The following is a 15,592-nucleotide window of genomic DNA, read 5'->3' on the forward strand; positions in this document are numbered from 1 at the left end:
TCGTCGCGACGCGTCGGACGCGTCGCCGCGCTATCGTGTGGCGGGAAAATTCAGCCTTGTTTTAGATATTAGTCATTCCCCATTGAAAAAACTCAATCATCTATGACGTTAGACATAGATGTGCTAATGAAACTGGTTTAAAAGAAAAATAATAATTTTATACTTATAATCTTTCATAACTTAGCTAGAATATTATTGAATGTAGCACCATGCTTTTATTAGAGACACCAATAATTCCAAAATTGTCCCCTGCTTCGTAACCTGAGAGCTTAGATTGATATCCTAATCTGTAATCTTTTTCTTCACTTTACTAAAATTTTCGTTAAAATATTTTTACTTTTTCTTTGTTTTCTTTTTTATTTTTTTTTCTTTCTTTCTTATTTGTGTTGTTGTTTACAATTTGCATAATGATGCGGGGACACTTGGGACACTACCTTATTTCAGAAACTATAGTGGATTGAGCAAAAAGTTGAATACAAAAGTTAATTGGGGTATTACAAACCTTCAACTTTTGTATTTTAGATGGAGCACTTAGTATATTACTTCATTTTTGAATTCTATTCGAAATTCTAGACATATTTTGCGTATAATGGTCCTATGCCTAAGTCTAACCGTTTCGGACATTTTTAATTTTTTATGCCAAAAATGACGTTTGCGAGACATAAAATATCTGTCAATTTCTTCATTCGGAAGCATTCATTGCCTCACTCAAATTTCGATACGATGCGCGAAAAATAAGATTAAAAATGAAAATAAAAAAACTGCCAAAAAAACTTTTTTTTTAAATGGAAACTACCTATTTTTATAATCTTGTCATATTAGGCATTAAAAATTAAGGCAATTTTATAAAAGGTTGTATATGCCTAATGATTTTACTTTTTGAAATATTTCCTTTTAAACATTTGTCTATCACAATATGTTGTTGGCATATAAGTTCAGTTAGTGTAAGGTGGTTATGACCGCGTATAATAAAACAATTGATTACTGTTATAATTGAAATATTTTTTGACACATTATTAATTTTTTTATTTTTTATCGTTTATAAATTTAATTTATTCCCTTGCTTGCGTATCACGTTTACCACAGAGGAAAAGATTGAGAGATTATGCAACAAAATTTCCATTAAGGAGGATCCCAAAAAAAAGATCTTCGACAACCTTAGAACACCTTAGAATATATGGAACCTTGAAGAAAGAAAATATAGCGTTCTTATATTTTGAATGATGAAGAGCGAATGATGAAATACGCCTTAGATAGATAGAATATATATTAAAAGAACAACGCTTCGATCTGGCCTGAAGTAAACAACTGGAAGTCCTAGAAATTCTGTCTGGGGCAGAAATTAGAGCAACGGTGTTACACATCAGGTTAGATTTTTGCAACAATCTTATGGAAAGACATTTTTTAGAAAATACATTTACAAAAAAATTTTATTACATATAGACGATTCCATATTTACAACCTCAAGTAAAGTTTTAATAGGAAAAATACCCATTACTGAAGCAACGAGAATAATAAAAAAAATATGGAAGTTGCAAGATCACGTAGAACTTCTGTCAAAGTATGGTGCACCATTTGGAGGTTCAGTATTTTTTATCAGAATTTAAATTCCCAACGCTACTTAGAGCTTTTAAATATTATTCATCCCTTTGTTGACAATGACGTGTCTGAAAGAAAACGACGAAATCTAATTTGGTAGCAGGACGGCGCTCCTTATCACAGAAGTCAAGAAATTAGCACCTATTTAAATACATAGTACAGAGAATAGATTGATGAGAATGGCAGTTACTCCTGGCCTCCACTAGATTTTTTTCTATGGGGTACACTTAAGTTTACACTTAGTTTACAAACACAAACCGTCAACTACAGAGGAACTTAAACGTCGGATAAGAGAAGGTATCGATATTTAAAAGGGATTGAATCTGTTAGAAATGCCATTATGTATTTAGAAACCCTTTATCCTATTTGGATTGCTCAAAGTGGAAGACATATTGAACAACTGTTACAATAATTATTATCTTTGTAAGCTACTAATTTTTTTCACCAACGTTATCGCGTATCCTTGGTGTTATTCTGTATAAATAATGCATACATACATTTGTGATAGACAAATATTTAAAAGGAAATATTTCAAAAGGTAAAATCATTAGGCATATACAACCTTTTATAAAATTGCCTTAATTTTTAATGCTTAATATGACAAGATTATAAAAATAGGTAGTTTCCATTTAAAAAAAAAAGTTTTTTGCTAATTTTTTTAATTTCATTTTAATATTATTTTTCGCGTACCTTGTATTATTATGTATCGAAATTTCTTATGAAATCCATTATTCGAGTCCTTTGTCTACAAGAAAACTTACTCAAGTTAATTTGATATAAAATAGCCTTAATTTTTAATGCTAAATATGATAAGATTATAAAACAGGTAGTTCCCATATAAAAAAAAGTTGTTCGTCAATTTTTTTCATATTTAATCTTATTTCTCGGGCACCCTCTATATGTATCGAAATTTCTAATGAAATTCGTTCTCCAGTCCTTTGTCTACAACAACTTAAGTGAAACAATAAATGTTTCCGAATGAAGAAATTGGCAGATATTTTACGTCTTGCAGACGTCACTTTTCGCATAAAAAATAAAATTAAAAATGTGAAAAACGGTTAGACTTAGGTATAGGACATTATACACAAAACATATCTAGAATTTTGTATAGAATTCAAAAATGAAGTAATATACCAGGTGTTCTATTTAAAATAAGAGCGTTGATACTGGCCCACGAAAAATGAAACACCATGTGTTTAAGTTTTGGTTCCATCCCCTATAGTTTCTGAGATAAGGCAGTGTCTCAAGATAAACGGCTCACCCAATAGTTGTGTTGCAATTAAGCAGAAAGAAAGATGACACTTTTTTGGCCAATTCAATAACTCTAATAATAATATTAACTCTTCTGAACCTAAACCTTCAATAAATATGGAATATGTATTTTTGAAAACGAAATATGCTGTTAAAAGTAGTTGTTATTTCTGAAAAATACTTTCAAATATTGTGGTTTCCTTGTTGTTATTATCAATAGTCAAAAAACTATTTAAACTATATTAAATGTATAGCTCCCCTAAAACCAAAACGAAAAATGTAGGTTTAAATGATAGCTTTTTCCAAATGATCTTACAAATTTTCTAAAACCGCAACCTATTTTCCACAAATGTGGATAAATTTTTTTAGTTTTAGACTATTTTTAATTTTAATTTTTACAACTTTTGAAGACCGATATTTTTTAAAAAATATTGTTGCATAGTGTATCGTGTATCGCGTACTTTTTAGGATATTCTAGATGCATCAGATGTAAAGTAGTTGACATGAATTTACTTTGGTATAACACGATTCGAAGATTGCGTTTACAAAGTGAGACTGCGGTCGATCCAAGCTCTCGACTGCACAAAATCAATTCCACTGAGCAGTGCTCCAGCGATAGAGCAAAGCGGAGGACCTTACTCGACCTTTCATGGTTTATTCAGTGGGAATTAATAAAAGCTTTTTCAATTACTTTACTTTTGTTTGACGGCACAGCTTTCCGGCGATTGCCATAAAACTTAAGAGAGATTTTACGTTAAGAACGAGGCTTATTTAAATGTAATTTGATTGGAAGCGACACCGTTTTTTACACAGATTGTCAAGAATTAAAGCAATAAAACACATATAAGCGAGACTAACAAAACTTTCACAATCCTATACTACAAACTACAATCCTGAATGCTTGATCGCCTTTGGATATGACGTCAATGTCAATGTCAATTCTCTTATGTAAAATTTCCAAAATGACAAACCCTACGCGAAGACCGCTGAATTTTCCCAACAGCTACATACCTTACTTAGAGAAACACAGGATTCTAGAACTACTCTACGAAATCGCGAGAGAGCTGGTGATCCAAAAGCCGGAAGATCACGTCCTTTTCATGAAACAGATCCTTCAAAATGCGGCTGCCAGCAGAGATTGCCCGAGAGTGATATTGCTGGGTTCGTCGAAAATCAACAGAGTCAAATTGGCGAAAGAAATAGCAAAACGTACGAGGCAATACGTGATAACCTCGAAGGATATCGAGCAATCATTCGGTGGCAGCAAATCCAAAGCGATCACCTACCTTTTAAGGACGAAGAATCTGGGAGCATCTGGTTGGATTTTGGCAGACTGCATAACGGAAGAGAGTGAAGCCAGAGCACTTGTAAAGCTGGGAGTTCTGCCGACTCATGTGCTTTATATTGTAAGTCCTTCAGATCCCGATATCACTGACTTACTATACTGTAACGTAGCGTCAAACTGGCCAGAGTTCAGGAGGAATTTATTTGGCCTGCGCAACTTATACCAAAAAACTTTCAACGAGGTGTTGGTAGGCAGTAAACCTTTCGACTCTGTTGTGGAGGAATGCGTGAGTGTCCTCAAAAATCGGCGGCCGTTAAAGCGCGTGGTACCCAGACTGATAATTCTAGGGCCCAGGGGATCGGGAAGGAAAACCCAGGCTAAAATGTTAGCCGATTCGATGGGTTTAGTGCACATAGACTTCGAGTATGTTTTGTGTCAGGCTTGGAGGGCTGATACAGAGCTGGGCGCGAGCTTAAGAAAGTGTAAAAGTCAAGTGTGTTTCCATTCGGAACTGTTAAGCCAGATAATAAACAAGAGGGTTTTGAAAGAAGACTGTCTGAAGGGGGGATGGGTGCTCACTGAATACCCATACACGGATACCGATTTCAAGTTCCTTGATCTACTAGACACCCCCCCAAATAGAGTGGTAATTCTGGATTGTGACATCAACGTGTGCAAGCAAAGGATTGCTTCTAGCCAAGACAATAAACAATCGCAAGATGCAGCGAAGCTGCTACAAGCTGAGTTCGACTTCTATCTCGAGCATTACGGCAGCTTAAGAAAGTACTGTGGAGATTCGGCAATTATAATCAAGGGCAACCAGAGTGTCAGGTGCGTAAATGAAGCGATACGTGCGTATATTTTGGGCGCAAATCCCACTGGACCTCCGAGGAAGGGTTTTACCGAAGATATCCCCGAGGTGTGCAGCTGCGACTGCGTCGATGTACCTGCTCCAGTTATCGAAGCTTATATATGATAAATTGTGGAATTGTATGTTTCTTTTTTTACTAGATTAAGAAGTTTTGTTACATAGCAGTTTACAATTGTTTTTGAGGAGCTAGTGACCTGTATGTTTGGTGATTTTATTAAAGCGAATTGACTGGTGAATGGTACACCCACTGGGAGAATTCTTATTTCAACAAGTTGGTGATCATAAAGTTCTCAAACTATATATCAACTGATATCCCTATTTGTATGCCTGCTCGATCACCAGACGTGACACGCGTGGATTTTTTCTAGGGACATTCGAGGGCGGTGTGATAATGTACTTCATTTAGATAAGAACTCCTTAACACCATGCCAGACAATATCACACTGAAGTCATGAAAATGTTTTACTTTGTGATTGAGGATTTTGCTGTTGCATTTGGCTTTGGGCTAGCGAAAATGGTTTCTAACTAAGGATTCAGCCAAACCTTGTGTTGTTTGGCGACGTCTCATTGCGTAATATCAACCTTCGACTTTTCTGCGTCTCATCAGATTGCCGAAGAGTGTCTAGTCATAATTTGACATCTACACGCTTTTTTTGGGGTTTATTTCTTACCACCAGCATCTTCCGTTAAATTGCTGTTAGCTGCTCCAGTCGGTGTTGTAGTACACTTTTAAGTAAATTTTAAAAAAATTATTTCATAGCTCTTGAGTAAAAGGGCTCGTTGTCATGCCATCGTTTTGCAATCAATGTCATATTAGCCTGTGAAAAATTAGACCTTAATGAATAGTTCAACAATATTTGTGGAGATGACTAACTATTTTATTTCACATTTTTTCGTGTAGAATTTAAAATGTTGCTGCTCCCTTTATTCAGACATCAGAAATGTGTGTTTCTCTACGATCGTTGGTTTTTGGGTACATTTTTCTAAAACAACATGAATACATTGACCGATATGACCGTCAGAATTGTCAAATGTCAAAATTCAATCCGTGCGGTAAAATGTCCGAAAACATCCAATTGCTCTAAAATACGTGCACTAATATGACGGAAATGTTCGAAGTGGCTCGGATCCTTGGGAAACGTCACTGAAGCGGCAAAATGGCACTTTCCGCACGCTAGATCAGTGTATAATTAGATAATTTACAGAAGGGAGTAGAAAATATAAATTTCAATTTTTGCTTTAAAAATAGTTTACATAAAAACAAGTCTTGCTTTAACAATAGCTTACATAATAATAACACAAGATGAATAAATATTTCTACCCTGAATTGAGCAGTAGATTATTTAAGTCGGTAATTGTTTTTACTTGTTTTAATTGTTTTACTAAACGAATCTATATCCCTAGAGTCATGGGTAATTTATTGATTTGTTCAGTGGGACGAGACATAGAGTTGTTGAGCGCTGAATTGCGAATATATATCCTAGTTATCCACAACGACGTCACAAATAAGACTAACACTACTTTTAAGAAGCTTCTGGATTATATATTTCTGTGTTTTCTGTAACAAAACTCATCCTTGGAATCCTTAACTCTGCGTTTAGTCAAATATTCAGTTAAACAACATAGAATCATATAAGAAGGCACGCCAATGGAGATTCGCTATTTCCTTTTTGTATCGCCTCTTAAATAGGGAAAATCAAGGGAAAGCATCATTCAACAGGTCCGAAGTCGATAAACAGTCTATCGGGAAAAGCGTTTTCCTGTTCCATTTATACATACAGTTTATCGCGAAACCTTTCCGTCTGCCATCGGAGTTTATTTGAAACTGGCGCGCGTTTCGTAGGAGCCGAGACGCCATACGTAAAACTGTCTTGATCTTAATTTCGCAAAATGAACTTGTCAGTTCAAACGTTCGTAAACGGCCGGGAACGAATCTCCCTATAAGCGAGATACAAGGCGAACAATAGAATCCAAATTACGGAGCGCTCGAAATAGATAATTTCATAATCTAGTTCGTGGGTCCTTCGATGAACATCTTTGCGACTCGATTTTACGCGCCGACTGATGTTGATAAATCTTTTGATGGCATTACGTGTACCCGATGAGACAGCGAATTCGCGAAGGGGTATTTATATACTCTACAAATCGGGTGATTGATGATAACCAAGTATGGATTATTGTTACAAGCAATTTCAGTTGTGTACAAGCAACATAATCGAAAAGACAATGCTGGAGACAACGGTTATAAGAAAAACCCATATTGCATTCCCTATGCTAATAATATCAGAAATTTAAGTATATACAGTGAAGTTCAGATATAGTTGCATCAAAATTTGTTCGCTGTATCCGAGGTTTACTATAAGCAATAAATGATTTTTTGTACACACCTGATGTTTACCTGACGAATGGAGGTTATTGCATAATATATAATATTAAGGACGTTGGTTTTATGGACATATGCTACGATATACTAGCATTTTTCTAGAGATGTATACATAAAAACAAAAAATAAATTTTGGATAAACAAGTCGGATATTTTGGTTTGTACGAGTCTGTTAGAAAAGTTAATATTACTTATATGGCTTTCAAGGTTACAAAAAGAATTAAAATTTTTTCCAGGAACGTCACGCGACTCCAAAAACGTGCGAATTTATATCATTTTTTGCGTCATGTCTTTTACTGAAGGAACATTGATCATGGACGCCTCCTCGATAGGCTCCTCGTTCAGCTCACCTTAACTCAATTCTGCATTTGGTCATTATTTTAATGTTACATTTGATGTTATAGATACCTGTTGACACTAATTGGATAATTTCGTCTTGTGTCAAAGATTCGGCTTGAATAACTTGATCGTCTATTGAAACGTAACTTTGAAATCTCAGCTTCAAGGGCTTTTTGGGTATCGGTATTTTCGGAAACTCCTGAATGTTTTTTAGCCATTCCGTTAGAGGCAATTCATCATCAGAGTCAAAATCATCTTCTGCTTCAAATAACCCTGCATGTTCATGATATTTTGCAATTGCCAACTTCCTGCCAAGTATAGTAATAAAATTTGTAGCATCCAATAAACTCACTGAAAACTCTTGTCCATCATCAATTGCTTCCATCATCTTTATCAGCAAAATCTTTCTATAGTGACACTTCAGGGAACGGATTATCCCTTAATTCAGTTTTGAACAGGTATTGGATGGTATTAAAACCAGTTTGATTTGGTTTAACGGAACATTGCGATGTGCCGGACAATTATCTACTAGCAGAATAATTTTTCTCTTTTTCTTCTTCAATTCTGCTGTTTGACCTTACTTGCCTTGTTTTTAAATCATCCTGGGTTTACTGAATTGTCGATAACAAACAGCTTTCTTTTTTCTGTCCCAGACATGTTTGTAGTAATCAGAACTGTTATTCGAACCTTGGACGTTTTCCACCTGCTCACCGTTCTCTTTGGAATTTCAATGTCTTATCAGGGGTTAGTTTGTAGAAAAGGCCGGTCTCATCGGCGTTAAAAATATTCAGATCAAACCGTTGTGGGCCAGTTATTAACAACATTCATATCAACTGATGCAGACTCAACAATTTTACCTCCAGAGATACAATTTCTCTTCTGAAGACCTTTAATCCAACTTCTGGAATACACAAAATCTCTTTTTTCTATTCTACTTCCCAATTCCTTTGTTTTTTGGTGAAGAAATTTTCTTTTCTTTTTTGGGTAAACCACTGTAAAAGTCCCTTATTGACGCCTTCGTGAGCTGATTTTCTAAGCCTTTTACAAGTTGCATTTACTTGACCATAAGACGAGAGAATCCTGTCTTTTTTTTTTAGGTAATGGAGACAGTTGCTTTAGGCAAATTCATTTCACGACAAATATCACTTTGTTTCATAACACTTTTTGTATAACATCTTATTTTTCAAAGTTAATGCTTTTCATTTTTGCTTCTCCATTTGAAGGTCTGTCATCAATTTTCTTCTAATCTAAATCACAACTGAGATCAAAACAATAACAAAATAAATGTGCTACATATTTCAACTTTTCTCCGGCGAATTACCGGGTGAAGCAACGAAAAAGGTCATTAAAAACGGAAAATGTATATTAATCTTGACGAAATTTAGTTCACTGTATCCGAAAGTTCACTATATTCCAGGTGACTGTAAACAGTAAAAATTTACATTTGTCTTATGAGACTTTTTGAGTGTATTTCAAAAAGTGCTCATTATAACCGAGTGTTCACAATAAAAGGCTTTACTGTATCCGAACTCCACTGTATTTATTTATTTATTAATCAGGATACCAAAGAGATATTCACTATAGAATAGCCAATTATAACGTAGTAGAATATATAAAATCAGTATAATAACATGAACAGAGTATAAACAAAAAAGCAACTATTCAGTTCAGTAATGTAAAATACATATTGACTGCAGTTATTTAGAGAGAGATGGGTAGTAATAGGAACTGTTTTCTTTTTTATCTCTATTTTTAATACTACCTAATGTTGGTGGGAAAATCCGGCTACAATATTTTCAAGATGGCGGTACATCCGGATATACCGGAAGTGGGAGTCAACTTCCTTATTTTAAATAGAACTATATGGTGTGCTTAACTTTCAAAATTAATGTGCGCTAACGGTGAGGACTGGCAACGGCGTAGCAAACAAGAAAGTGTCAGTTGCGTCATAAGAGATAAAAGTATGAGAAGTTAACACTCCAGAAATTCAAACGATTCCGCGGAGGAAATTTTTACAGATATTGTTCGGTCTCTAAACACAAAATGTCTCTGAGAAGATGAGGTTTACGTATAAGATATTATGCATGAAATATGTCTAGACTTTTCTGCAGAATCAAAACAAGCAATGGCAAGTGTAGTGTTCCATTTCAAATAGGAAAGTGGACACCCGTTTTTGGTGTATCCGGATGTGCGGCCATCTTGAAAGCATTTTAGTCGGATAGCCCCCCTCAACATAATTTAAAATTTTCAAACTTTGGCTATAGATATGTGTGTGTGTGATATTTCCATGTAATAACTAAAAAATTTCAATAAATACAATAAACTCCGTTTATAGCGAACATGGGGTATTACGTATATATTTTACTGGTCCGGCCAAAATACTCTTGATTTATCATAGGATATTACGTACAATATATAACTTCTACTACGGTTATAAAGTACAATATTTTCACTATTTCTCTGAACCTGAACCTGAAACCTGCGTGTCCGGCCGACAGTTTCCATTTTATTGTTTTATGGAAAGGCTAGCTCGATTTTTTGAGTTTATGGTTAAAATGGGGGATCGACGCAAGTCTTTAACTGTAAAAGAAAAGATAGAGACTATCAGAAGTATTGAGAGTGGCATCGGTAAGGCGGAAATTGCTAGAAAACAGAAATTAGCAAAAACAACAATATCTACAATTTGGAGTAGTCACGAAAAGATCAAGAAAGAGACTGTAAATCACACAGGATAAAGCTCTTTTACGATGGTTTCAAGTTGGACGATCCGAAAATATTGCAATAAGTGGTCCAGTTTTAAAATCGACAGTCGAAAAATTAGCCAGGGGATTACAGGGTGAGAATTTTAGTGAAGGAAATTTTTACAGATATTGTTCGGTCTCTAAACACAAAATGTCTCTGAGAAGATGAGGTTTACGTATAAGATATTATGCATGAAATATGTCTAGACTTTTCTGCAGAATCAAAACAAGCAATGGCAAGTGTAGTGTTCCATTTCAAATAGGAAAGTGGACACCCGTTTTTGGTGTATCCGGATGTGCGGCCATCTTGAAAGCATTTTAGTCGGATAGCCCCCCTCAACATAATTTAAAATTTTCAAACTTTGGCTATAGATATGTGTGTGTGTGATATTTCCATGTAATAACTAAAAAATTTCAATAAATACAATAAACTCCGTTTATAGCGAACATGGGGTATTACGTATATATTTTACTGGTCCGGCCAAAATACTCTTGATTTATCATAGGATATTACGTACAATATATAACTTCTACTACGGTTATAAAGTACAATATTTTCACTATTTCTCTGAACCTGAACCTGAAACCTGCGTGTCCGGCCGACAGTTTCCATTTTATTGTTTTATGGAAAGGCTAGCTCGATTTTTTGAGTTTATGGTTAAAATGGGGGATCGACGCAAGTCTTTAACTGTAAAAGAAAAGATAGAGACTATCAGAAGTATTGAGAGTGGCATCGGTAAGGCGGAAATTGCTAGAAAACAGAAATTAGCAAAAACAACAATATCTACAATTTGGAGTAGTCACGAAAAGATCAAGAAAGAGACTGTAAATCACACAGGATAAAGCTCTTTTACGATGGTTTCAAGTTGGACGATCCGAAAATATTGCAATAAGTGGTCCAGTTTTAAAATCGACAGTCGAAAAATTAGCCAGGGGATTACAGGGTGAGAATTTTAGTTATTCTACAGGTTGACTCGAAAGTTTTAAAGTTCGTCACAACATAAACATCGGAAAAAAATCTGGTGAAGCAGGAGATGTCAACAAACAAGTTTTGCTGAACTAGTTGGAGGATAAGTGGCCCAGTATTGCGCAAAATTACGACTCGAAAGATGTTTTCAATGGTGACGAGACTGGACTATTTTACAAGATGACTTCAGATCGTACCCTTAAATTTCGAGGAGAAAAGTGTTTGGACGGGAAGCAGTCGAATTTGAGGTACACCGTTTGGGTTTGTGCAAATATGTCAGGAAGCGAAAAATGCAAACTTCTTGACCGAGATGCATGAAAAATGTGAAAAATCTGTCATTTATAAGTCAAACCTGAGAGGGAGAATGAACAACTAAAACGTCAGAATAGAAAAATCTAATCCTTTCAAATATTAGATTAGAGTCTTTGCCTCCAAATAGCACCTCAGTCGTCCAACCAATGGATCAGGGCATAATAAAGGAGTGCAAGGGGTACTGAGGAGGGTGGCTGAGGAGAGAAAGGTCACGTTGGTCTGGGTCCCGGGTCACACCGGTGTCCGGTGCAATGAGGCAGCGGACGCCTTAGCCAGGGAGGGCTCCTCGCATAGGCATATAGGGCCAGAGCCCCGCTTGGGGATCGCCCCGTGTGTGAGGCGGGGAGCTCTCGCAGCCTGGGCGAGAGACCGGGCCGCGGGGGGCTGGAGAGTTGCTCCGGGAATGAGGCAGGCGAGGCTTATGATGGATGGGCCCGCCCTTCCTCGGACCAGCTGCTTAGACTCACCAGAAGGGAGTGTAGAGCACTAACAGGGACCTACACAGGACATTGCAGGCTTAGGAGGCATCTTTGCTTGCTAGGCATTGGAGACGACCCGGAGTGTAGGTGGTGCATGGAAGGGGAGGAGACCCCGTATCATCTGCTCACCGAGTGCCCTGCCTTGACATGGGCAAGATTGGGGGTCTTCAGAACGGCCCTGATCGATCCGGACTCAGTGCACGGTATTGGACTAAAGGAGTTGCTGACCTTCTACAGGAGGGGCGGCATTCTGGACGCCCCCTAGAGCGGCCTGGGGCTACAACGGGTCCATCTGGTGGCCTAAGTGCTTGGACGCCCGCGAGGGCGCCCCCCTTTAATACCAATACCAATACCAATACCGCAGATATTTTTTGTATCGTTTGATCCCGTTGATCCAGTCATTTGAAAATAAGGAACCTTTCAATATGCATAAAATTATTTGCACAATGTTACTTTAACCACTATTCCAAAGTGCTTTCAACATGCAGTTCTGATAAAATCGGAAGATGAGTTTGATTCAGACGATGGTTCAGTGGTTCGAGAGGTACGAAAATAATGACGACGATGACTGGGAGGTTCCCCTAGGTAATTGGTTGTGCAATAGCGGCCAAGATGTTACCTACATGGAAATGTATCTTCCTGAGCTGGATAGCTTCCCAACTGTTGATGATAATTTAAGAACAACGGAGTTATTAACGGATAATGATATTACTACTGAAGTTTTACAGCCAAATGATCCTCAAGGCACTGGCAACGAAAGCGACGATGATCAACAGGACGAAATACCAAGTTATTCTGAAGCGCTTTGTGCCGTTAAAATTGTTACAATTTTTTTACAATCTACTGATAATGTAACTGATGATATTATGCAAGCGTCCTGGAAGGTTGAGAAGCACATTGAGAATATGAAATTTGTATTGCCAAAAAATAAACAAACAAAAATAACGATTTTTTTTTTCTCAAAAATAATAAAGTATGCATGTTGTAAAGTTTATATGGATAGATAAGCTTTTAGTTTAGTTTTTTAGTACCTATATTAGTGTTTATTAGATTTCTATTTTTATATAATATAAAAATATGTACGTACCTACATAATTTTTATAGCGTACTTTCGCTTATAGAGTACTCATTTTCTGGTAACCAGAGGGTACTTTATAACCGGAGTTCGCTGTAGATCGATATCGATGCGTGAAGAAGTTAAATTATTAAGAAATAATAATGAGAACAGTAGAAATGCACAATAAAGAAATCAAACACCTCATTCTCTTATTTATATAAATATGTAAGAGAAAGACAACAATCCCCATTACTTTGGCAAATTTGCCTCACTCTTCTATAACTCCGTTGCTGTTCCAGTCTAAATTCAGTTCACTCATCAAAAGATGTTGAGAAGGGACATTCAATCATCAACAGTCAATTTTTATTATTCAGAATTTTTCGGCAGAATTTTGCCAAAATATGCCCAGAACCCCTTAAATTTGTATCTAAAAATCAGTTAAGTGGGCGAAGATCGTTGTTTAGAAAGAAAATAGTCGAAAAGGTATTAGCCTGTATGGTTGATGGTTTCAGTCGAAGAATTTGGTAAATTTAGAAAAATTAGTGAAAATTTCGCATGCATTTTGTAGGATAGGTAAGATCATTGATCATAATCAGAAATGGACTTCCTTTTTAAAGATAACAATGAAATTTTTCATAGATAAAACTCTAAATGGTGTTTTAGAACTTCAAATAGAACAAAACAAAGGACATATAAAAATAAGAAATGAAATATTAAAATTGTGCATGTAGTAGTAACTTACATCCGAAACAGTTACAGTTATGTTGACACCACTGGCACCATCTTAAACAGACGCAGTTTTTATCATTTAGTCCTTTTATGAGACATCACTGGAGTTTCATCACTAGAGTGAAAAATATATGTGGGAAGCGGTTTTCGCTACCACAACACGCACACAATCCCCGCACTCCTCATTCAGAAGTGGAACAAAAGATGACGCAAATCTTCATCAAAATAACAATCTCCGCTGGGAAAAAAGCCAAAAAGGACGAAAATCTTTCCGATCGACTCTGAGCGCAACGTTTTAAACTCTTAATTCGGCCAATAGGACTGGATTCAGAAGTCGGACAGTGGCGTGTTTCAACAACTAAAAATACTCGTATCTGCACGTAATTGGTCATAAAATTTACAAATAAAACGAAATGGTAAAATAACTTTTCCATGTTTTCCGATTTTAGTATGCGCGGTTAATCTATAGTTTTAAAAGCAATAACCATGTTAGTAAAGTACATCATAGACATTCATTTCAAAGAAAAAGAAATAATTCAATGTATGTGATAGTCTTAGAGCTGATAACCGGATACAATTTGAAACAATGTGAAAGGATGCTGCAGAATGATGGCACTTGCAGGAAAGAAAGGCCAAAGATCAAAAAACAGGAGCTTTAAATTTAATCCGGACATTTGTAAGATTGTCTCATTGCGTATCTTTTTATCTTATATCTTTAAATCATTATTTTTTCATAAGTCTAGCTGCTTATAATTTTAAGATTGTAACCAGGATAGGTTAGGTTACATTAACGAAAAAAAAATATATTACTGATCATCATATCACTGTGAATTAAATTCACTAGAAGTTATGAGTTGTTCAACTGTGGAAGTGAAGAAGAAAAAATATGAGTTCTTGGTAAAGAAATTGCAATGAACACCGCACCATAAATCTATATTGTTTTTAAAAATAATACATAAGAATTTACCCCAAAATTGAGGAACACATTGAAGATACTCAGTTCGGAGTCCGTAAGGGCCTAGGTACAAGGGATGCTCTGTTCAGCAGTCACGTTCAAACTCAAAAATAAATGGGAAAATGGGGTTAAGGTATAAAGTTGATTCTGTTCTAGGGGCAGATAATATTAAAGGACTTCAAAAACTCCTAGATCAAGTAGTAGTGTCGTGCAACCGTTACGGTTGTAGAGTCTTATTATGGCTGTAACTAAAGAACCGGATATGCTTACAGAACTGTGGATCGGCCAAAGAAAACAAGAGCATTAAATATCTGGGACAATTATTAAGAGAGGAATGGGACCATTCACTGGAAATAAAATTCAGAATTGAACAAGCAAGAGCAAGGTTCATACGGATGAGGAAAGTGATTCGTGGACACGAACTTAAAATTGAGCTCAGAATGAGCATGGTCCGATGTTATGTGTTCTTAATCCTGTTGTATGAACCCTCACAGAGACTACCTTAAAAAAGCTGGAATCTTTTGAAGATAAGAAGGATGGAAGTCACGAACAGAATTAGCATTAATATTCTGGAACATCCTGGAACATACACCATCTAGCATTTGATCATTCAGAGCAACATTG

The 15,592-nt window shown here is 36.1% G+C and overlaps 1 protein-coding gene across 1 annotated transcript; it reads left to right on the forward strand.

The window, feature by feature from the left end:
- The first annotated feature begins 3,811 nt into the window (after positions 1-3,811).
- On the forward strand, positions 3,812-5,234 carry LOC132707530 (adenylate kinase 8). The gene has a single exon (XM_060679425.1). It carries the CDS (start codon positions 3,813-3,815, stop codon positions 5,109-5,111), a length of 1,299 nt encoding a protein of 432 aa, XP_060535408.1. The 5' UTR covers position 3,812; the 3' UTR covers positions 5,112-5,234.
- The last annotated feature ends 10,358 nt before the right edge of the window (positions 5,235-15,592 follow it).

The sequence above is a fragment of the Cylas formicarius genome, unplaced genomic scaffold (assembly GCF_029955315.1).
Source record: "Cylas formicarius isolate icCylForm1 unplaced genomic scaffold, icCylForm1.1 PGA_scaffold_9__14_contigs__length_23061073, whole genome shotgun sequence".
NCBI classification, from domain to species: Eukaryota; Metazoa; Arthropoda; class Insecta; order Coleoptera; family Brentidae; genus Cylas; species Cylas formicarius.

Excerpts from the sequence above, each read along its gene's own strand:
- LOC132707530 (XM_060679425.1), top strand. The coding sequence starts at position 3,813 with ATGACAAACCCTACGCGAAGACCGCTGAATTTTCCCAACAGCTACATA.